Raw genomic sequence first — 25,599 nt, 5'->3', positions numbered from 1 at the left:
AACCAACAAACAAACAAATCTTTCCTCTTTATAATATTAGTATAGATGGAGAAAATATGCCCTTTCACTACATTGAAATTTAAGTTAATGAGTTAAAAATGTGGCTTAAATGTAATAGTGTCTGTGATAAGGCATATAATATACTGAAATGGAAAATAGGATATTGTAGGCACACATGCGCATCGTCTTTCCATTACAGTTAATGTATTTTTAATTCCGAGACTATATGACGACATGTGGCAAACCAGACATACACCTACGTTCCCGACAACACACGCTGAAGGTTCGTTGCTTGAATGAAATGAATAAGTTTCACTATTTTAGCAACTAGCGACTCAAATAGGTTTCGCTTATGAACCACCAATAACCATTTCATTTCTAAGCTAACATATTTTTTTTTATTGCTTAGATGGATGGACGAGCTCACAGCCCACCTGGTGTTAAGTGGTTACTGGAGCCCATAGACATCTACGACGTAAATGCGCCACCCACCTTGAGATATAAGTTCTAAGGTCTCAGTATAGTTACAACGGCTGCCCCACACTTCAAACCGAAACGCATTACTGCTTCACGATAGAAATAGGCAGGACGGTGGTACCTACCCGTGCGGACTTACAAGAGGTCCTACCACCAGTAGTATCTAACTACTGGTGGTAGTAGTATCTAAAGTATATCTAAAGATACATACGCTTATTTTTTTTAGCTAGATTTACAAGCATGTTTGTGACTCGCATTGTTTTAAATGGGTATATCATTCCAGATATTACAGCGCGTAGCGCACCCATGATGGAACATTAACTTGAAGTCTCAATTGTATTCTATTGTATGTATTATATTATATATAGTACCGCTCTTTAAACTGGAACGTATCTTTGCTCAGCGACAAAAATAGGTAGAACGGCTTTTGCTGGTCCTACGACCCTACTCTACTCTCTACTACTCCAACCACTATTTTCTATAAATATTATACTTTTAAACCACTGAAATGCAATGGCACTGTCTACCTTATTATGGACAAGTGATTTTGTCATCATATCAAAATAATACCACGCTTTGAAAGTGTGCAGATTTTTTGGACTGACATTATAATACTCGTACAAAGTTAAAATTTTTCGGAGACTGCGCAATATGAAAACCTTAACCTTAATCTCCAAAGAGTGGCCACGGCAACTGGTTAAATAGGCGTTCAATTATTAGACGTTTTAATAATATGCTATTTGATCAAAAACATTTCCGAAAGTTTCAATTCATAACACCGATAATTCTTTTTATGGATATTCAAAGTGATCATAAAATATATCTAGGAATGTGAAATGATTTGAGAAGTATAATCGTAGCATTTTTATTGCATGCGTTCGAGCTCACACTAAAATAGAGTCCGTTATAGAAATTGAGATAAAACTGGAAATTTTCACTATTTGAATGCTTCCAACAAAACCCATAGTATAACGGCTATCGCAATCCTTAAAATACTTAAATTTACTGCCGGGTCACATAAATGGGAAAAATAGTGTTACCTATCTTTGACGCCTTATAAAATGCCATATCAACAGTATATAGCGGAAGCTATCATACACTAAGAGATATATGACAAAAACATTACTCGCGCTAACGACATTTTTAACTAAATTTTACATATTATACAAGTTCCGAACAACAATATTCAGACCATTGTTGTTTCTCTATACAGCAAGGAAGTCATGCATGAACATGTGGTAAATACGTATTTAATTAAATTACCAAATATATTTCAACGCAAATATTAATTATATTCGACTAGGGATCGAACCCGGACACTAGTAGCCAGGATCACTTAACCCACGAGTTCATTAATCATTCATTATTATAATCATCATTGTAATGCTTTTTTTTAATAATTGATATTGAGCATAGTTGGAATAGTCCCGCAGACTATCAAAGATTATGTAAAAGATACATTGAGAAATGAATGTAAAATAAATTTCTTGATTAACAAATGTTTCATTTTTATTATATGTATGTACTAGTGGTAGGGCGTATTATGTGTTTGTTACGGGTAAATATGACTTCGACCTTAACTCACATTGCGATGTGTTTAGGGCTCCAGTAACCACTTTAATCCAGATGGGCTGCGAGCTCGTCTGCTGACCTATAATTAACAGCACACAGCAATTGAATTGAATACATTTTATTTATTTATTTCTAGCCCTGTATGCGTCTAAAACACCTTAACGTGGAATATGAACTAAGAATAATAGTTTAAAAAGTATCAAATACAATATTATTATAATATATTATAATGTAACTAACTGAATTTATTTATTAGAGCATTTTTTTCCGCTCGTAGCATTTCGTAGTATAGTTACATCGTAGAGGCGTAGAGCTCTACGAGGCACCTACGCACGCTCAACAACGCTATGGCACTGCTATATAAGGCCACGACGGGAGCCAGCTCTTCTCATTTGAATTGAAGCACCATCGGCGACTGCAAGCTCACCACAGTCACGTGCTCACAAAGTTTGCGAAGTCTCCTCTGAAGCTCTTGTTGGTAAGTGTGCTTAAGACTACTTTTGTATCGATTCGAAGAATTTTCATTTAAAAAGAAAAATTGTTTTTTATGATTTCATTTTTACTGCACTCTTTATTTTCAGATATAACAATATCACAGTGATAAATTTTATTTACGAGTGCTCTTTTTATTGATAATGTATTTATTTATGACTGATTTAATATTATAATAATGGCGTTGATGGATTGACAAGCTCACGGCCCCGTAGTGTTAAGCGATTCCCGGAACCCATAAATAAAGTAACATAGATTTCACTGCATAACTTGAAGTTGAAATCGAATTCTCAATTACATTGGAGTAACAGGTAATCTACTCTTCTATCCGGAACGCATGATTGCTTCACGGCAGAAAGAGACTCTAACTTGTACGGAGCATAACACGCCCTAATGATACATGCTTATTTGCTTAATACCTCTTAAGTCATTCTCATATTTTACGACTAAATCGTTATTACATTATTATTGTACCACTTATAGTTTTATTTTAGTTGCGATTTGGTATATCTTTAAATTAAACAGAAATGCGGTCCTATGAGACATGTTCTTATGAAAAATACGTAAAACCATTGTTTCTTTAAAATAAATAAATAAATTTAATATTTAACAAAACATTTTAACAGATTGGTTTGTGCTTTGCAATGCAAACAATATGCAGTAGATTGTTTTTTCTTTGTGGTCATATTCAAGTTGTATCTTTTAATACTATTAACTGTTATTCTTCCTTGCTTTTTTCGTTAAATTAAGTAGGACATCACATCTTATTCACAATTCAACATTTCAACAATTCATTCGTTCAACGTTCAATGCCTATGGGTTTCGGTATCCATTTAACCATTAATAACTACTAGCTGTTAACTTTTCTACCTATTATACTAAAAATCCATCCACAAGATTAACATCAACACCTATGTACTACAGTATCCTCCAATTAATCAAATAAGCATTTGTTAATGTGGACATTTTACTGTTTAATTCATATTTATATTAATTATTTTTATTCGAAATCGTCGTGGCCTAAAGGATAAGACGTCCGGTACAACGGAATTCGAATCCCAAAGGCATGTACCAATTTTTGTAACGAAATACGTACTTAACAATTGTTCGCGATTGACTTCCACGGTGAAGGAATAATATTGTGTAATAAAAATCAAACTTGCAAAATTATAATTTGCGTAATTACTGGTGGTAGGACGTCTTGTGAGTCCGCATAGCCACTCTGTACATATCTGCCGTAAAGCAGTAATGTGTTTCGGTTTGAAGGATGGGGCAGCCGTTGTACTGTAAAAACTGAGACCTTAGAACCCATATCTCAAAGTAGGTGGCGGCATTTACGTTGTAGATGTCTATGGGCTCTGGTAACTTAACATCAGGTGGACCGTAAGCTCATCCACCCATCTAAGCAATGAAAATGAAAATTATGTAAAGAGAAATTATTCTTAATGACATTCATAGCCTCTTGTATGTCCATAAAATAAACGCAGAAAAATAATATTGTTTAAAAAAAAAAAAATATTATTAAATGATATGAAATAATTTTCATGATTATTATTAAATGATACAGGATAGATAAGGCTTTATGTTTGTGGATTTGAAAGCAGACGTGGATAGGATGTATCTGATGGGCGTGATGTAATGTAATGCAAGCATGAAGTATGAAATTGAAATCTCAAATAGATGTATTTGATGTTCATAGATGGCGAATGATCATTATAGCTCATATATAACAACAATGTTAGAGAAACAGTCAAGCAACGCCATACATGGTAAGCGGCAGATAGTAGTAGCTGTAGCATACCACAGTTACTACTACAAACTGCTACTAGTTCCTTATCATCCGAACTGGCACTCTTACGTGCTTACTCAACTCTGATTCCTATTTCCCTAAAGCCTACATTAAGTTCTGCTGGTAGGGAATTACAAACCCACAACGTGTAGTAAAGTAAGATACCTACTGTTTCTACCATGAAGTAATTTAAAATCACATTCCACAGGGTATCACAACCGATTTTATTTCAAATACATAAAACAACAAAGAACTGGGCATTACATAAATTTTATTTCATGAATATAAGTCAAATGAAGCTTAAAACAACACAAAGGGTCAAACAAAATCCGGACACTGGTTTAGAATAAATTTAATTTTTATAATTCATTAATTATATGTAATTGTCCTTTCTATAACTTTGTTATGTTACAAGAAGGAAAACACTTGCAAATACGTAGGTATATAGGTCGCGTAATTAATTAGATATGTAAATTGCAGTCCTACGCGTGATTCAATCTGCAGAGGATTCTTCCAATATTTTGCCACTCCAATAGATTCTTAAAGTAAAATTTAGATTTGGAACATCAAATATGAATTATTTTATCACAGTAGAGTTTTTCAATATCCATTATTCGACAATGCCATGCGTGTTTAGTCGAATGCTCAATAGTTGACTGGTAATGGTCTTTTTTTGGGTTTTCGCGATTCGCAGACATAGTTAAAACTATTTTCGTGTATTTTATTGTGATTATAATACTATTAGAGGCGACTCCCTCTTAAGTCAAAGTCGATGGGCGGAGCCATTGACGACGAGCACTCACGTGGACTCGTGACGTCATCTGGAGGGGCAACTCGTCATCTGGAGGGGCAACCGACCGACCAGCGGGGACATCACGCCACCTCGGATCACTTTTGCTGGAAGCGCGCGCAGCGTTCACTTGTCTTAGATTTAATATTCTGTGTCGATCGTTCCTGCCCACTTTTGTATTTTTTTTATTTATTTAAATTATTAAGCCGTTGCTAAAATCAGAAGTGGGATAGGGCTTGTGCCCTATCCGCTTTTGGGTTATCCTGGCGTACAGTTTATTTTTAAAATTTGCATTAAATTAACAACGTAATGACCGATATACGTGTAACTGGAAGCAGGGTAGGAGGACGCTCGCATTCGCCGAATGTTCGAGACCAATATTGGAGAATAATATTGGTGCGTTTAATTGCTTAAAACTCAAATGTGAACGTTGCGCGTGAGTCGAGCCCGCTAGGGTCGCAGATAGAAGACGCACGTCCCTCGACCGCGGACGGTGGTGGCGCCGGACCCGTGGTGGCGTTGGGAATCACATCACCGCCGCCGTCAGAGTCCCGCGCGTACGACGCTACAGACAGGATCATCGGAGCATTAAGTGCACTGTCCAAAGTAAGGTCGAACCATTTTTATATTTCTAATTTTGACCCCAGCGTTAATGATATCGATTCTTGGTGCGAAGTAGATTTTTTTTTGTCGGATACCCTCTTATGAAATGTAATAAATCACCAAGTAACTAGCTCAACGACTTTATCACAACCGACCTTACGGTCTATTTTTATTGACGCGATAGAACATGCTCGAGACTGAATGCTCAGTTTCGATGGGTGGAAATAACATTCGAAGGGTTCAAAATGTTACTAGTCGGCACACTCCATCAATACGTCAATTAGACAACAGTCCGACTGTCCAGGTCGGTGATCATGCAAACGGGACGCCGTGTTGCTCCATCGCCGTGTCGATTGTACCCGCGTTTGAGAATAGATGTAAAATAGTTCCACCACGCGTTGTGACAATAAAAAGGCAACTACCACATCAGCACGGAAGTTAACCGAATCCATTAGATTCGTAAATTCAGATCTAGCTCATGGTTACTTTATTTCTAAGTTTTACCCTGCCGTGCAATACATAGACACATTGTGTAAGGAAGTAGAATGGACTAGATCCTTAACTGGGAAGGCACTGAGTATTTGTCACGAGTTTTGGGCTGTCTTAAGAGTGATGAGCGTACTTGGTTACACGTGTGATTGTCTAGTGACCGGACGTGGGGTAACTTCGTAAAAGACTTTAAGCCGTTGTGTCCGCGAAAGTTAGAGTATGCCAATATTCTTTATAATGCTATGCAATTAGCATCAGATTGCTTTGCCTCATACGTCGAGTGCGCCAGGAGATCGTTGCTCTGTATTAAGATGGTCAGAGGTCTGACTGACAAACTCGGAACTTTAATAATGATACGGGGCATAATGGGCCCTCTGGTTGACTCGCGAACGCTAGTCTACAGATTCACGAGTTGATTTAATTTTTGGTGGAGGTCAGGTTAGGCCGAGTCCTCGTAGGGTTCAGGCACTAGTTGAGTCACCAGTGACGCGTAATGTCAAACATTCTTGGGGTTGACTGCATGCTTCCAGAGATTTACGTGGTAACATAGTTCACGTAGATGTTGTAACGTGGTAACATAGTTCACGTAGATGTTGTAACGTGGTAACATAGTTCACGTAGATGTTGTAACGTGGTAACATAGTTCACGCAGAGATTTACGTGGTAACATAGTTCACGTAGATGTTGTAACGTGGTAACATAGTTCACGCAGAGATTTACGTGGTAACATAGTTCACGCAGAGATTTACGTGGTAACATAGTTCACGTAGATGTTGTAACGTGGTAACATAGTTCACGCAGAGATTTACGTGGTAACATAGTTCACGTAGATGTTGTACCGTGGTAACATAGTTCACGTATATGTTATGACGTGGTAACAAAGTTCACGTAAAGGTGTGACGTGGTAACGCAGTTCACGTTACGAGTGTATTAGCTTGACATGTTAACTTGGCCATGTCAACCAGACTTTACTCTCACAGTATATTATACACCCGATATGGTAACAGTGCCGTGTCGTCAGTACATCTAACGTAACTCAACAAGAGCCATACATGAACGCACTGAAATGTGATGTAAAATGCTCACAAAAACTACTAACTTTTACTAATGGTTCATGGTACCAAAATCATGATTGTAATGCAAACAATCTATTTCTATGACGATATCATAGAACACCCCGATAGCAACGCTGTGCACACAGTGAGTCCTGCATCGTCAGAGATTGAAGACGGTCATGACATCGAGGTGAACGTGGACGTCCACCAGTCAGGAGAGGCCGTATTAGAGGCGACTCCCTCTTAAGTCAAAGTCGATGGGCGGAGCCATTGACGACGAGCACTCACGTGGACTCGTGACGTCATCTGGAGGGGCAACTCGTCATCTGGAGGGGCAACCGACCGACCAGCGGGGACATCACGCCACCTCGGATCACTTTTGCTGGAAGCGCGCGCAGCGTTCACTTGTCTTAGATTTAATATTCTGTGTCGATCGTTCCTGCCCACTTTTGTATTTTTTTTATTTATTTAAATTATTAAGCCGTTGCTAAAAATACATTCATTACAATAGTCGTCTATGACAAAATTATATTGCACATTTTTTTTTAAATTACTCTAAAAGACGTCACAATGAAGATTGTATAATCCTTCTAATATTTTACTTCAGCTAAACGTACATAAGATATTCAAATTTTAAAGGTAGATCAAACAAGCCGTCCGTGGTACCAAACCATTCGTGATGTGTTAATGTGTTTCGAAAAACATGGATAGAGGCATACACGTTGTAATGTCTAGCGAACGAATTAACTCGAGAAAGAAGAACGCGAGATTAAGCCGTACAAATAATTTTAATTATACCCTTCTTAAAGTTATATAGTTTTTGAGTGTATGGTTCTGTTCTAGTCATATTTAATAGAAAGAAACCTGGTTGGTGCCGTTGAATTTAGAATATTTATTTTACAGCGAAACAAAGGATTGGAACCCCGATAAAATTTAATATACTTCAACGGACTTGTCTATTTTCTACGAGAGCCCTTTTTATGTTTACTTTTATATATATACCTGAATGTGAATGTATATTTAAATGAGAATCTGCAAAAAGTTAATAGTGATGCAGACCAATCGAAGGGACCTTTAATTAAAATCCGGTTTAGTACTTTTCAAAGAGAACGACCACCGCATAAGTTACTTTAGCAATTTCCGTTCCCTGTTTGTTAAACTTAGAAAACTGTCTTATGCTAAGTGGCGTTAAGTTGATGTCACAATTTTGACTTACAGTTACGGATATTTTTCCTAATTTAGGGAATGTTATTGATAGTAATTTGTCTCGTGAGCTCGTATAGGTAGGTTATATAAGGTAAGTACTAATATTCTGTCCATTTCTGCCTCGAAAAAACCACTCAGTCCGATTTGTGCAATTTTACAGCAGCATATAGTTAATACCATTGATAATTATTTTTTCTTTATTCGAGTCAATACCGAACATAGTCTACTCACACATTCAGCCTAAATAATATGCCTCAATAAAAAATCGAAAATAATATTGAAATCACCCTTCTGAGTGTGAAAATAACTTTATCAGTCGGTTATGCTAAAGTCGTCTGAGAACAAAAGACTTTTTTTTAAATAATAAATTAAACTTGTTTTTATTAAACTTTGAACGTCTTAAGATCATACTTAATATTCTTTGTCCTAACTTCAAGTGTATTTTTTGAATTATATGTTAAATTAAAGTTAAAATTGCTCTTTTTATTTCTTCGTTACCTAAACGGACCCATTTTAACTGAATTAATTCTTATTATTTCTTTCAACATTGTTTTAATTTGACATGTACTAAAACAACCTCAAAATCTCTTTTCTACTAAGAAAACAATTGATGTTGAATCTGAACCAGTTTCAAAGATTCATTCGCAGAGAGTGTACTGTATGATATAAAAAACCGATGAAGCACGAGCCGCACCTGTGTTAAGAGATCTTTACTATTTATTCGGTTTACCGAATTTTTCAAATCTAGGCCTACGACTTGAAGTGTGACATTTGAAAATTTATTTTCATGTTTCCCGCTAAATTCGAATTTTTTTATGAATTACTTGTTATTAGATCAATTATATTTACTTATATGTATTTAAAAAAACCATGATGTACCATTTGTCAATAAATTGGGCTAACTTCAAATATAGAAGAATAATTCAGAAAATAAGACAGAAGAGAGACATTATGAAAAAATTGACAAAAAAATCATAGAGCTTTTTTCGGTTTTCGCGAGTCATACACAAATTTAAAACAAAACATCTGAGTCGTCCGTGACGACGAAAAAAAAACTGCAGTATTCAAAACATCGAAAATAATATAATCTATATATACCTATATAATACTATATATAAATGAATTGCTGTTCGTTAGTCTCGCTAAAACTCGAGAACGGTTGAACCGATTTGGCTAATTTTGGTCTTTAATGATTTGTAGAAGTCCAGAGAAGGCTTCAAAGGTAGATAAACATGAAAATACTCGGAATTAAATAAAAATAACAATTTTATTTTCCTTTAGATGTGTCCCCCGTCGGACGGATTTCTTTTGTTTGTTTTAAGTTTATTTTGTACAATAGTTTAGGTCTTGTATTTATCAATTGAGCCACTATGAAGTCTGCCGGGTCAGCTAGTGACATATAAAAAATGCGAGATTAAATCGTAAAAGTAGTTTGAAATATATCACCGAGTAGCAATTACGTAATGGTAAAAGGGAAAACAGGTTAGATCATATCAGAAAAATTTCCGTAGCGATCTAGTTAAGAAAACCTAACAACAGATCAGAACAACAGATCAATATCGTCACGCAATGTGATATTTTGATTGTGGTAGATTTTAATTCAGTCGAAAGTGAATTGAGAAAAGGAGAAATAGGAAGTGCCAGCTTATCAGCAAGACATTCGCATTTTTGTGGCACTCTGTACTATTAATGCTTAGAAAATGCAATGTTTCGAGAATCAATTCTCGAAACATTTTCTAGGGTATACCTAGTCTTGCCATAAATACATAGACAAAGGAAAAAAAATTCTATTACAAATAACATTTATTACTTTTACAGTGTGTTAGTTTAATACATAAATATAAAACAATTTAAAGAATAAAAAGCTTATTCGAAGTGGTCTCCATTGGCTGCAATACAGTTCTTTAAACATTGAGGCCAGTTATCAATAGAGGCACGCACTCTTTCCATGGGAAAAAATTTCACTGCCAATCGTACGAATTGTTTTAGGGACTCCAAATTAACATGGCGTTTAGAGCAAACCGTACTCTCTAAAACTGACCATAAAGGTTTAAGAGGATTAAGATCGGGACTAGACGACGGCCAGTCTTCAGCTCTGATGAAGTCCGAAACGTTCGTTTCCAACCAAGACTGCGTAGACCGAGCTTTATGACCTGGCACCGAGTCTTGCTGGAAGGACCATTCTTGATTATTGAACATGGTGTTGTTAAGGGGCTTCACTACCTTCTCAAGAATGGTATATTGATACACTTGTGCCGATGTTTTGATACCTTTTTCACAAAAGTATGGCCCAGTCGCTCCTTCATAGCTGAAGGAGCGACTGGGCCACCCCACCAAACCATCACTGAAGTCGGATAGTGCCCACGTTGCACTCTGTCGACTAATTGAGAAGCTTCCTTAGAGCTTTGAGCATAAATACGGTCATTTTGTTTGTTAAAATGTTGCTCAATTGTAAAAATTTTCTCATCTGTAAACAAAATTTTTCTATGACCTCCCTTTGCGTACCGCTTCAGTAGTTGTTTCGATTTTACCACCCTATTCTCTTTTAAATTATCAGTTAAGAAATGACCAGTACGTCTCTTATAGGCTGCAAGTCCTAAGTCATCTTTTAAAATACGCGACATGGTTCTAGGTGCTATCTTCATCTCCCGAGATAAAATCTTTTGTTTTCGAACAGGATTTCTTCGAATTCTTTCTCTTACTGTTTTGACCACCTTTTACGTACGAAAACTACGTGGACGGCCAGATCTTTTTCTGTCACAAACAGAGGAGGTATCATTGCACCTATTAATAGCCCGGTACACAAACATTTTACTAATACCAAGCGTATGGAGAGTTTTAAAAATTGCATTTGGCTCCATACCTACTTTGTGTAATGCAATCACAGCGATTCGGTTCTCTCTATCACCCCACTCCATTTTAATATCGCAAAATATTGTACAATATATTGGCGCCAAAATGAGAAAACTCAATGAGCAATCATATAAAAATGACAGATTCCAAATTCAAATGTAATATTTTGTTTATTTTTAATTGTAACAGTATTTATGGCCAGACTAAGTATAGATATGGTACATACAACCTTAGAAAAAAGCATTAATCTTAAAGTACCATTATTACGAGCATGTCATTAAAATGAAACGAAAGACGTGCAGCACTTCCATTCTAAAAAGTATATATGTATAAAGGTGCTCATGCAAGATCTGCTTCTTTAGATGCAACTAATTTATTCAGCTTGATCGCTTTGGCATACTAATAATCAACGTTATCTAACCGCTCACGGAAAGAAAATAGCTTTAATAACATTCAAAGGTACGGTAACTATATAGGTCAGGCTTTGTAACTTTAGAATTTTCGACCAATCCAATCATTATCGCGGGGTCGTTTTTTTTTTAAAATTTACGACAAAGGGAAAATCTTTCACCGAGCGGGTGATATTGAACTGTAATGAACTCTGTTTCTTTGTTGTGTAGAATTACAATCACCATGCGATGTTGTTAAGTTAAAAGGTAGTTTTGGAACGAAGTTCCTTATCGCGCGTTGTGAAAGGGGGCTAGACGGAAAAAATTCTTACCAAAAGTTGTCACGACACTTTTTAGATCCGTCATTCTGACCAATCAACGTGTAGGCGCTTATCGCGTGACATTGCTCGTATCCGATTGGTCCGCGTAATGAGTATAGTTTCTCGAGATAGCGTTTCAACAATAGTAATTTAGTTCATAGTATTGTTTTTTTCTTCTTCATAATGCCGTAATTTATTATTATAACTTAAAAAAAAATTACAATTCCTTCACTAATTAATCGAAAGGAACTTCGTTCCATCCTGGTGTCCCTTGACACCTCTGTTTTTTTTTTTTTGTTATTGCCTTTGTAGGCAGACGAACATACGGCCCACCTGATGGTAAGTGGTCACCGTTGCTCATGGACGTCAGCAATGCTTGGGGCAGAGCCAAGCCGCTGCCTACAAAAGTTTATCACATTTAAAATTATATTATCACATTATAAAAAAAAAAAAGAGTAATTCTAAATAAAATATTTAAAGTTTCGACAATATACTCAAAAACTTTTACAAGAGAGATTTGTATCTTAGCGTTTATCCCGAAACCTTTCAAAGTATCACAATTACGAAAATTCCTGAAACTTATTCTGGATTAGCCAAAGGGTATACTTAAGTATGTGCATTATTTGTCTTTTGAATACTTTTTCAATTTTCATAAGATCTTCACTTGGAAATGAATTAACAGCGTCAATTTCGAAGAAACTATTCAAATTGTTGTGAACGTAAAAAAGTACGTAATTATTAGATATTATTTTCACCAGAACGTCCAGAATAAAATCTACTTAATAATGCCAAGTAGTAGTGTAGTCGAAAATGCCAATAAAACCCGGTGCTTATGCAATAAATTGTATTCGTTTGAGAATAGTGTACACGTACGTACATACCTTCGTTAGGGAAATTGGATATTGCAGCCATACAAGGATGCACATAGCTACAAAAACATTATTAGCAGCTGGTAGTATTTTAAATGAAAATGAGAACTAGTCACAGTACTTTACAGAATGTGCTTATTCGATTTTAGCGCACACTTAAAATGAAAGATTTTTATTTTATTTTGCTGTAGACGTGTGGACGCATTCTTCTTCTTTTTCTTAGTCGAATTCTTCATTGCTGAAGGTCGTGTCCCTGAAAGCCATTCGTGGCTCTTTGTACCATCAGCTTCCATTTGCTTCGGCATTCGGCTTCTCTTCTCCCTTGGACGCATTCACGTTTCCACTAATGTAAAATAGTCCCTGGAGCCCTCTTTTCGATATCGAGTCGAGGGAACCCGCTCCTCTCCACGACCTCTCACAGCTGGAGTCCCGCAAGGCTCTGTCCTCTCACCCCTCCTATTTAGCTTATTCGTCAACGATATTCCCCGGTCGCCGCCGACCCATTTAGCTTTATTCGCCGACGACACGACTGTTTACTATTCTAGTAGAAATAAGTCCCTAATCGCGAAGAAGCTTCAGAGCGCAGCCCTAGCCCTAGGACAGTGGTTCCGAAAATGGCGCATAGACATCAACCCAGCGAAAAGTACTGCGGTGCTATTTCAGAGGGGAAGCTCCACACGGATTTCCTCCCGGATTAGGAGGAGGAATCTCACACCCCCGATTACTCTCTTTAGACAACCCATACCCTGGGCCAGGAAGGTCAAGTACCTGGGCGTTACCCTGGATGCATCGATGACATTCCGCCCGCATATAAAATCAGTCCGTGACCGTGCCGCGTTTATTCTCGGTAGACTCTACCCCATGATCTGTAAGCGGAGTAAAATGTCCCTTCGGAACAAGGTGACACTTTACAAAACTTGCATAAGGCCCGTCATGACTTACGCGAGTGTGGTGTTCGCTCACGCGGCCCGCACATACATAGACACCCTCCAATCTCTACAATCCCGCTTTTGCAGGTTAGCAGTCGGGGCTCCGTGGTTCGTGAGGAACGTAGACCTACACGACGACCTGGGCCTCGAATCAATTCGGAAATACATGAAGTCAGCGTCGGAACGATACTTCGATAAGGCTATGCGTCATGATAATCGCCTTATCGTTGCCGCCGCTGACTACTCCCCGAATCCTGATCATGCAGGAGCCAGTCACCGTCGATGCCCTAGACAGGTCCTTACGGATCCATCAGATCCAATAACCTTTGCATTAGATGCCTTCAGCTCTAATACTAGGGGCAGGCTTAGGGACCCCGGTAACCATACTCGTCGAACTCGACAAAGAGGTCGACGTGCAACCTAACCCATGCATCAGCCCGCTGAGTTTCTCGCCGGATCTTCTCAGCGGGTCGCGATTCCGATCCGGTAGTAGATTCATTCGCGAAACAATTGCTCTTGAGTTGTTAGGTCTCCTTCGGAGGCGCTCGGGCAGTTGTTAGCAAATCCCACCCCTCTTGGCTGAGCCTTTGCTCGCCCACCTGTCCTGGTGAAACTGGAAAGGCCTTCGGGCCACCAGTAAACTTTCAATCATAAAAAAAAAAAAAGTCCCTGGAACCAATGAGCAACGCACCTTAAATGCCGATACCTAGCTTAAAACTTACTGAACTTACTGATGGCAAGGCGTATTGTGAACTGGCACGGGTATGTACCACCACCCAGTCCATTTCTACCGTGAAGTAGTAATGCGTTTCGTTTTACTATAAAATTGAGACTTAGAACTCTTAAGGTGGCATTTATTTATTTATTTCCTTCCATCGATACAGACGCTTTTTGCGAAAATTATTATTATTAATACCATAAACAAGATGGCAATTCATAAGGCATGTTCCATTCTATATTTATAATTTGTCCGTGGTGCACTTAAAGCGTTGTAATAGAGCTTCTCCTCGGTTGCAACTCTTCTAAATTTCTGGATAAGTACATCTTCAACTTTAATTTTGGATGGTATAAAGAAAGAAAAGTTGGATCCTAATTATGTATAGCACCTATCTTCCATTCTACCTTCTGATTATGTTCATTGCAGCATCCAAACAAATTAGCTTTTCCTTGGGGTTACATAACCTCATCGTTGAGTATTTTCATGTGGTCGCCGCTGTGAGTATAGGCTACAAAGGAGTTAAGGTGATGAGAGATAAGTGACAGGCAAACACCCGAAACATTCAACTGCTGTAGCTATTTCTCAATGTTATAAACTCATGAGCTCCAACATTTTCAATCTGTGTTCAAAACATACCGAAGTTTGCAGACAAAAGCGTCCGCAGGACATTTTCCAATTTGAAACTAGTCGGCGATGTAAAACTAAAAAGTTTTACTAAAAATACGAGTCGCACAATCAGTACTGTACAATATCCACAGTAGAAATGAAATGTTTCGTATGAATGCTCTTTTGATAAAATCTATTATGTGTTTTCTACAATAGACGTTCGATATCTCTCTATAATAATTTTATCCTCATTTTTCCGAACTTACGATATGGGTTTGGTTTTTTTTTAAAATATGAATGAGTTCACGTTTCATATAGTCTGGAGTGGCAGCCATCATATAGCCTGGGAAATCACAAAGTGAATATGCCATCCGCTTTAACAAACTGGGTTGAAATCTCAAGTGTATTGTGAAATGAGTGTCGCACATTTCAAACTGCAAAGCATGGCTGCTTCGTGACAGCGGTTGGATGGTAGATCCCTCAAAAAACTCAACGCTGTCTCATGGAGCTAACGGCATTCATGTTATGATGCCCATGGGCTCCTGAAACGAATTAAAAACAGGTCAGCAGTGCACCGATCTAAGCAAAAGAGTTTCATAAAAGAATAATCTTTTCTATGTACATTATAGTACCATGTATTTTTTATTATCCTTCAGAAACGGTCGTCTTAAATCACCACTAATGTAATATTCTACGTATGGACGAATACTAATAGCAGCTTATCCGGGTATCGTTTATTTTTAATTTCATATACACGGCTGGGTCGTTGTATTGATAAATAGCAGCTCGTGTATCCAATTACATATCAAGGCTCCTACAGATCCTCAGGGCTGAATACTTTGTGATATTATTCCCAGGGGTTTTACGAACCTACATGATATATTGGATAAGAAGAATGCAGAATATCGCTTGCTATAAATAAGATCAGATTTACTTATTGACCTAAAGAACAAACAATGTACCTGTGGAATTATTCTCGTTTTTTGTATCTTTTTAGATTTTTTGTACATATTTTATAAAGCTTCAAATGCAGATTTTATCATTATTATGCAGTTGCAACGGCTAACCATATAATGTGGTGTTTGATTCGAATACGCAGTTTTTTTAAAGCAGTACCTAGCTGTAAGATTTGAAATTGGCGTGTTTTGTTCTTTCCTTATCGCGATTTGTTGTGCTCTACAATAACGCTTTTGTGGGTAGAGCAGAAAAATCTGTTGTTGTTTAATTTTATGAATACAAAACGTATATACATGCTTTTAAAAGTCTGTTAAAAATCAAACAAAATATAATCAAATGTACCTACTCCACCACAGGCTGTACTAACATAAAACACGCTCACACTTTAATTGAGATAAGATTTATTATAATTTTTTCTCAATCCTCTAATAACCGTAGTTCAGCTTGATGGTGTTTTTCATTGTTATATACATATAAGCGAGTGTTCGGTTTTCCTAGTTTTAAGTAGCTACCCCAGTCCATTGTCATTACAACGTGGATTTATGACAATGCAGATTAAGTCATTATTCGAGAAATCACAGAATAAATTTTCAAATTTATCCACTGTCTCTAATACCTCGAGTAGGAAGATAATTAGTTGTACACACATCGCAAGAAATTTTCAATGTAATTGACAAATTGACACCTATAGGAAATTTTAGATTTACATAAAATTCTGCGGAGGCAGAAGCTCGCGCTGTCAAGCCCAGCACGCGCACTCAGCAGGTGTCTGAATTAATGTGTTTAAATTTACTCGTATTTTAACCAATTTCACTGTTTTAAACTTAAGAAATTTTTACTGGTAAGTAATAACAATTTCATGTTGTGATGGTTCTGTTTAAAATAGACAAAAATAGATGATTCTATTATAGGATATTGTTGTATGCCTGTATATATTTCCGACATTCATGAGTGTCGATGGCTATGTTCTATCCTTGGCCGTATGCCTGCTGAGCAAGTAGGAATAAAAACAAAGGAAAGATACAAGCATACATTTGTATATACAAGAGAATGAGACCACGACCTACCTGGTAAAAATGCTAACCCACCTTGATAAATGAGGTCTAGCTCTCAATTGTATAGGATAATTATTGTTACTTCAACTCTGAAACTGGAACGCACCCGCTTCAGGACAGAAATAAACAGATAATAGAGGTTCATAATATGGCCTACCTAAAATAATAACATGTAACTGGTTTTAATTGAACCTAGAGATAGAACCTTCGGATTGTCGATAATCCCGTTCTCACGGATCCTTTGGAACCCCTGGGTCTGCGGAGGGACTTCGCTTCTCTCTGCATTATGTACCGCATGTTCCATGGGGAGTGCTCTGAGGAATTATTTGAGATGATTCCATCATCTCGTTTTTACTATCGCACCGCCCGCCACCGGAGTAGAGTTCATCCATACTACCTGGAGCCACTGCGTTCATACACAGTGCGTTTCCAGAGATCTTTTTTGCCACATACCATCCGGCTTTGGAATGAGCTCCCCTCCACGGTGTTTCCCGAGCGCTATGACTGGTCCTTCTTCAAACGAGGCTTGTGGAGAGTACTCAACGGTAGGCAGTGGCTTGGCTCTGCCCCTGGCATTACTGAAGTCCATGGGTGACGGTAACCACTCACAATCAGGTGGGCCGTATGCTCGTCTGCCTACAAGGGCCATAAAAAAATAAAGATAGTTGAAACAACATTATAGTTCTGCATTTTTTGTTTCATTTTGGCGTTTAGGCGAAGATGAAATTCATAAGGAACAATCTGGGCTTGGCCGTTTTGTTTGGGGTTTTTGCCCTCTTGGTCGTCACGAATTCGGCTCCAATGGTGAGTTTTTTTATGATGTTATATACGGTTTAAAAATCTTTGCGCGAGCCGCAATCTGAAACCTAATTATGTATGTCGCTAGAAAACTCTTGCGATCGTATTTTCATTACAATCATGTACACTTATTACAACTTCTAACGAAAAACATATCAGACTGTATTATGGTATATGTTTTGAATTAAAATAAGGGAAAGTAATACAGGGAGACCCCGAGAAAAAGGACTGAAACCAAATAAGGAAACCTTTTGGGACTACAGCGTAAGTATATATTATAACACCAAAATGTTTCTCTGTTTTTATTTTCCATTAAAGTAATGTTTGAATACAAAAATATTTAATCATCTACTTATTAATTATGAATTAAATGATGTTGATTGCCTAAATTGTTTAGAGTATCTACTTTTAATTTACGTTTCCTAAAACATGATTTGGTGACAAACAAGTAAGTCATTTTGAAGTAAAATACATATTAACAATAACATATTCTGCACAGATATATTCAGCTAAGTGACTCGACTTCAGGAAAAATGTGTTTCCTTCATTCCTTTGCATTCATAATATCATTAAAAGCAAAAGGAAATTCTTTGAACAGAACTATCGCAAAAGGCAACATCTCAGATCGCGTCTTTTTGCTTGTGTTTTCAATAAATAACAATAATTATTGTTTCGTAAAAGAAAATTCGTGATAAGTCATTCTTTGGATTTGATTATCCTCACATTAAATGATAATTTTTATTGTATTTGATTCAAGAAATCTATCAAAAATATTTGTCTATGTACCATGTTAAAACTGTATTTTTTCAAACTATGATTTTTGTTTATTTTGGTCATCCATATGTATATTAAATTAACTAAAAAAACTAAACATTATTTGATTATACTTCTATAATTTTGTAGTCTACATATTTTGTTATTCTGAGTCATTGTAGATTTTGTTAAATGTTTCACTAATGGTAGTATCTTTTTTGATTAACCATTTCCTGCTTTCGTTATCTTTGTAATTTAACTAGACGTATTCTAACAAAATCAATTCTGATTATTTGTTTCGACCTTTGGCGCTTTCTTCAACCTCAAAATCATAAAAATAGGTAATTGAAACCTTTTTTAAATTAAATAAACTTAAACAGGATCCTGACGAAGATCAGTCGGAAAGCTCTGTGGTCGGTCACACGGATAATGAAGTTGACCTATCTGGATCCTGGGATGCTGTTGATGCTGCTGCATTGAGGAAACTCTTGACGGATCTTGGCGTTGAAGATAGGTGAGATCACAAATAAATAATGGTTCGACTTGATTTTTTTTTTTGCTTTATTCCGCCCTTTCATCTGTGGATTTAGCTATTCCTACCATAACCATTATCCATGTTTAGGAACTATATTCTTACAAAAGATGAATTCTGTATAACTACTGTGTAATACTGTATAATTTATAAGTACCACTTTTATAATATTAAATGACTCATACTATTTAAGGCTATCTGCTAAGCTCAATATAAGAGTAAAGATGTATATTAAGCTGTTAAACCTATCTGTCATTAAATAACACCGGTTCAATGCTGTCTGAAAAAACTTATGTTATATATTTGCCTTCTTATTTTAAATATTTCATATATTTTGTAACAAAATAATGCTAGAAAGACAAAAAATGCCGATAAATTTCTCCCGTCCAAAAATAGCATGCAAAACAAGGCCCGTCTTGACAGTCATTTGAAATATTGACACGTTCTCGCCTAAGAAATAACAGTGAAATGTCTTTGGAATATAAACTGGTTGATAAATTAAATAACAATAGGGACAGAAATATTTAGTTAAATAAATTATTTTATGGATGTAACATTAGGTGTGTTTATGGCCTCTTACGATTGACAGCGTATTGAAAAACAAGCTAATAAGCCACCAAAGTTAGAGTTATCGTAACCTATAACTTTATTTTAATGAAAATTAAGAATTATAACAATTTCAATAAAGATGTTGGGATACAAAGTACATAACAAAGGTATCCAAAAACTTACGTTATTAACATGTGATAATTTTTAGAACGTAAATTTTTAAATATTTATTCCAAAATTAGAAATAATTTAACACAGTGAAACTCAAGATGAATCCAAATAAAGCCGATTAAAATGAAGTGTAAGACAATTTGTTTTAATTCATAATGAAGTTCTTAAAACTATACCGCTATACTAATAGATCGTAGCAGCGCAGCACGTAATTCACTGGTGGTAGGACCTCTTGGGAGTCCACACGGGTAGGTACCACCACCCCGCCTATTTCCGCCGTGAAGCGGTAATGCGTTTCGGTTCGAAGGGTGGGGTAGCCGTTGTAACTATACTGAGACCGTAGAACTTATGTCTCGAGGTGGGTGGCGCATTTACGTTGTAGATGTCTACGGGCTCCAGTAACCACTTAACAGCAGGTGGGCTGTGAGCTCGTCCACCTATCTAAGCAATAAAAAATAAAAAATAATAATATTGAAATGTGATAGAATTTCGGTATAATATCTTTAAGAGCCTGGTGCAGAGCTTTTTTTTTCTAATATATGTATTTAAAAAAACGGTTAACGGTTTAATTACACGGATCAACACCAAATTTGACTTTGATTGCAAAGCATAAAATTTCGATATTTTAGATCGTAATTAGACGGAAAAAAAGTACACGGCATGAAACATTTTGCTATTGAACTTTAATAAATTGACCACATATGAAACAAAATGCATCAGCATCGTATTTACATACACTTTCGTGACATTTTAAGTTTTTCTGGGCTTGTACAAAACACCTGATTGTTGTTTATGACTCGAGTGCTATCTAGTGGCACCGTGTAAACGTAAACACCCCACTCTCATAGCGCGGTTTTTTTGAAAGTATTAAAATTAATTGAAATTTATAAATAAATTGAAAAATGAGTATTATAACTATAACTATCACGAAAGCAAAATTTATACCAAAAAAAGGTATTTTATTTTCGTTTTTGTGAATAATTAACCGGAAAAACCTAGTATAAAGGTTAGGACAAAGAACGAATTTTATTTTTTGTAGAGTTGTGTTATAGTTCATTCCCTAGGAGCAAAACAATTAGCCTTCTTAATTGAATTACTTTGTGATAACAGATTTCGACCGTTTTAGCATAGTTCAGTTTATCGACGCAGAAAACTTTCGTACGAGTAAACGAAGTCGTTTGAAGCAAATATCGCAAGTACACATGAAACTTCAATACACAAATTCAAATGGAGCTAAAATGACAACATTTACACTTTCAATTACTTTACAAGTTTTGTCTATTGACATATTGTATATACGTATATAGTTACAGTAGGACTTAAGGGCATAACTGGGCACCAAGACAGAAAAAAGATATATATTTTGTAGTTTGAATTTATTTATTTGATTTGGTATTCAACACGGTTAACAATAAACAAAAATACATTCATGACAGTATACCTTGAAGCACGTAATACTGTATTTATCATGGACTTTAACCAAACATTTATAATATTTACAAAACATTTTCAATAATAGCGGCTTTAAAATCGCATAAATAATGCATGATTATCCTAAATAAATATTTTCGATATCGTTTACGGTATTTTCATAAATACATTAGTGAGGCTGTATACTTAAAGTTTTGACCGTAAGCTCTGAAGGTTTCTACGAAGGTTTTTACAAAGGTTCTATGTATCGATTTTGTTAATGCGAATCTTCTGAAAGATCCTTTTAATCACATTAACTTAATGTCATCGGATAAATATTAAAATCTATTTCATAATACAGATTTTAGTTTTTGTATACGTTTTTACTTGTAATTGCGATGTTGAGTTAATGCAAAACATGGCAGGAGTATTTAAATGTATTATTGAATTTGTTGATTTTTTAAACGCTATTCTATCATCTATCTATCGATTGGATCGAAGAACTTGTACGTCTTCAAAGAAGCTATGCTAAAAACGTATCTTAAAAAAGTATCTTTCAAATATTTTTATAGAATCACTAGCGACCCGCCCTCGCTTCGCTTCGGAAACATTAAAACACACATGAAACCAAAAAAATAAATAAAAAAAAGTAGCCTATGTTCATTAGGGACAATGTCGGCTTCTAATGGAAAAAGGATTTTTCAAATCGGTCCAGTAGTTTCGGAGCCTATTCGAAACAAACAAACAAACAAATCTTTCCTCTTTATAATATTAGTATAGATAAGATATTCACTAGGTTTCATATAATGCATCATATATTCACAGCAGTACATTGATTTCAAGCGTGTTACACGAATGCTGTCTTTCAATAAGACCATTTCATTTAAGAATAATGATATGTCATATTGTGTATCCACCCCTATAGAAAGTACTTTCCTACATATTTCTGCCGCGAGCCAGTTAGTCATTTGTGCCAGTTTCAAAGGTGACAGACGTTATACCAAAATGCGAACTCATGTCTCAAGGTGCGTGGCGGCATCTTCGCTGTCTCTGTAAGGCGCTTAATCAATGGAACCATAAAAAAATGGAAATAATTTATTGTCTGACTATGAGAAGATACTATTTATCTTTAATTAGCAGTAACGACCTAAGTGATTTTCTTTCAAAATTCATTGTTCCTTTCACTTGTTATCTATCTCTAGTACAGTAGTATACCAAGTATGTGAGAGTTCGCAGCGGTTGGAATTATCGTCTTGTATATATATTTACCATACTTGAGACCTTAGAACTTGTATCTCAAGGTGGGTGGCGCATTTACGTTGTGGATGTCTATGGGCTCCAGTAACCACTTAACATCAGGTGGGCTGTGAGCTCGTCCACCCATCTAAGCAATAAAAAAAAAATAAAAAAAAAAAAAAATTTCTGGAGTCTCTGTCTAACCAAGCCAATAAAACCTGATCCAGTCATCCCCTCATACTTTTATTTTTTGTTTGTTACAAAAATACGCGAAGGAAATTGTTTACTTCCAAAATACTCGATAGAATCTCTCTTAAATCTTATAGAATTGATTCCATAGAACGAAGAGAAAGTATATATATATCGGGTTGGTGGGTATTGGCAATTTTATGTATAGAAATACTATATGGAATTTCTGCAATAAAAAATAACTTCAATAATTATTATACATCTCCTTAAAAAAAGGGTTATTTTTTTGATTCAGATCAATAGTGAAAATACCGCTTATGCAGCATGATATTTCTAAAAGAATAATGAATATACCTTTTAAATCAAAATGGAAGCGTTGTCCTGCTGATTTATGGGAACATTTTGCTTTACGACTATTGTAAAACCTTGTAGCCGCGATACTTGCCATCACGTACCTCACTCAAATAACCGACGCTTTTAAAGCGCCTTGTATGTGTTTGTAATTGAATTCCCAAAAAATTGTTTAACACACTGGAACAGTCTGTGGGAATAATTTAAAAAGCCTGAACCAAATTTTTCAATCATCAACATTTTTTTTGTAATTTTTCATCAAATATATTGGGAATTGTTCTATAAATTAATCCTTAGTCTAATTTCTGACAAAAAACTTCTTTCACAGAATGAACCGCGTGGCCCGATCATGGCCTCAGGCTACAGAGCCCCGCGGCTGGGCTATGAGGAACGTGGATGGTAGATTGGTGCGACCGTGGAGGGCTGATAAAAGACAAGTCCGTTTCCGGCAGTGCTATTTCAATCCCATCTCCTGCTTCCGCAAGTGAATAACACGACTTTTACCCCGGCTTTCGCCCTATGACCTAGAAATATAAATGCTTCTAAATCAGATCTGCTTTGTTTTTTACCACATTAACTATTCGAAAGATTACATTTTAAAAAAAACGTTAGAGTCTAGAAAAATTAGTAACTATCTAGGCCATAGGTAAACTAGATATAAGGATCATAATAATATTTTAGTGAAGACTTTTATTTGATCAGTGTGTTCGCGATGCGACTCCAATGTAAACTATGATACGCTATCACTTTAATATATACTTCAGTAAGTCTTACTAAAAAATAAATAACATATTTCTTAGCCAATTGTCAGCAGCATCAATTAGTAATTTACTAAACTTAACATACTAGTCAATGAAATAAATATGTTGTCTAAAAAATTTGTGTTTTATTTCTGAATATCGTAGAATTTTATTTTTGTACAGACTAGCTCACGGACAAGCTCGCCAGGGGTTAGGTTGATATTGAAGATCGTTGATATCACAATGTGAATAATACCGCCCACCCTCAGACGAAACCGGAGACTCTTAGTTTTGTATAAAAGGTTCTCAAGGAAATCATGAACTACTGCCGAATAAAGTATTTTAAAATCAATGTTGTTAACATTTTGATATCGTCGTAGCCTTAAGGGTAAGGCACACATGTACGGTTAGTGATATCAAGCGTTACAATTGTACCGAAGTTAGTATTTGATCAAGACTGGTGGAAAGGTACAAAACTTTCTCAGGAAACACGTTTCTAACGCCAAAACGTTCATGATCGACTTCAACGTTCAAAATAAAGGTAACAAAATCTAGTATATGCTTATACCTATATACATATGTATATCGGATGTCTAGTCAGAAAACCGAGATGAATAACACCATACATGTGTTCATGTTATTTAGGCGCGAGACTTTCTAGTGTAGACAAACTTTCTCCGTACATACCTTAAGTTAATTCATTATGAACCGGATATCAGAGATTGGGATTAACAATTTAACAGTTTTGTACAAGAAACTATAGTTGCAAGCTGTATAAAATAAAAACAATGCATTTTTAAGAGAGTTCAAATTCTAACTAATTCCATCTGATTCTTAATTCGCGTTGATGGTTTCGTTTACGTTGATTTCTAAGATTTTTAAATTAGATTTTATTTATAAATAGCACGAATAATGAAATTCAGTCACAATCAAATGACACACCACCATGTAGATTTCCATTTAATATTTTAATGATATTTCAATATTTCGTGTTTGTCTTCTTCTATTTAGTCATATACTTCATTGCTGAAGGTCGTTGTCTCTTTAAAAGGCCTTCGTAGCTCTTTATTCAATCATCTTCCATTTGGTTCGGTTTTCGGCTTCCCTCAGGGCGATTGTAACAGAGAGTCCAGTGAGCGCGATAAGCCGATCAACGGCTTGGCTTGGCCAACCTGCCGGGGGACTTTTCCCTTCTACCTTGCCCACCACAACCAGTTCTTCATTAAAAGTTACTTTGGTTACGTAGCTCGATGGCAATCAGACAACTTGCATAATTGGTTGTCTGATAGCCATCGAGCTACGTGAACAAAGTAACTTTTGGTAACAGATGGTAAACATTCTCGTTTTTACGCGAAATTACTTGAGGATAGATTGATTTATTTTCTTGGCGGTCCATGATAGGCAGTGCATCCTTCGCCAACACTACCTATTTCTCGAATGCTTCTATTTTTTTCCGCTCTGTTGGTCGTTTCGTCCACAACTCTGCACTATTGAGAAAAACCGAGAAAACCAAGCATTGGAGACTTTTCTGTTCTGCCAAATACGTGTCATCTTGCTCATCGCAACTTTGGCCAATTGAATACTTCTCTTGATCTCCCGTTCGCTTCTCCTTTAGTCAGTCAGAAAATACCCGTGGTAGATAAACTCGCCAACAAATTTTACGTCCGAGAGTTCGTCTTAATGAGTTGACAGGCCCTGTCG

At 36.2% G+C, this 25,599-nt stretch overlaps 1 protein-coding gene across 2 annotated transcripts; it reads left to right on the top strand.

The window, feature by feature from the left end:
• Window positions 1–2,398: 2,398 nt before the first annotated feature.
• AST-C (allatostatin C) lies at window positions 2,399–24,023 on the top strand. 2 transcript variants are annotated; one of them, XM_089728946.1, is made up of 4 exons: window positions 2,399–2,528; window positions 17,877–17,973; window positions 19,101–19,234; window positions 23,487–24,023. In XM_089728946.1, the coding sequence occupies exons 2-4, from the start codon at window positions 17,890–17,892 to the stop codon at window positions 23,644–23,646; spliced, it is 378 nt and encodes a 125-aa protein (XP_089585072.1). In that variant the 5' UTR covers window positions 2,399–2,528; window positions 17,877–17,889; the 3' UTR covers window positions 23,647–24,023. The 2 variants fall into 2 exon arrangements, with proteins under 2 accessions (XP_089585072.1, XP_089585073.1); XM_089728947.1 differs by having other exon boundaries at window positions 2,433–2,527; window positions 17,884–17,973.
• Window positions 24,024–25,599: the final 1,576 nt, after the last annotated feature.

This window comes from Bombyx mandarina, chromosome 08 (assembly GCF_030267445.1).
Source record: "Bombyx mandarina strain Sakado chromosome 08, ASM3026744v2".
Lineage (NCBI taxonomy): Eukaryota > Metazoa > Arthropoda > Insecta > Lepidoptera > Bombycidae > Bombyx > Bombyx mandarina.
Note: the sequence above shows the minus strand (reverse complement) of the source record. Positions and strands in the feature narration are given on the sequence as shown.

Bases quoted from the DNA above. Each gene is read 5' to 3' on its own strand.
- AST-C (XM_089728946.1), top strand. From the start codon at position 17,890: ATGAAATTCATAAGGAACAATCTGGGCTTGGCCGTTTTGTTTGGGGTT. The intron at 17,974-19,100 runs GTGAGTTTTTTT...AAACTTAAACAG, and splicing joins TCACGAATTCGGCTCCAATG to GATCCTGACGAAGATCAGTC. The intron at 19,235-23,486 runs GTGAGATCACAA...CTTCTTTCACAG, and splicing joins GATCTTGGCGTTGAAGATAG to AATGAACCGCGTGGCCCGAT.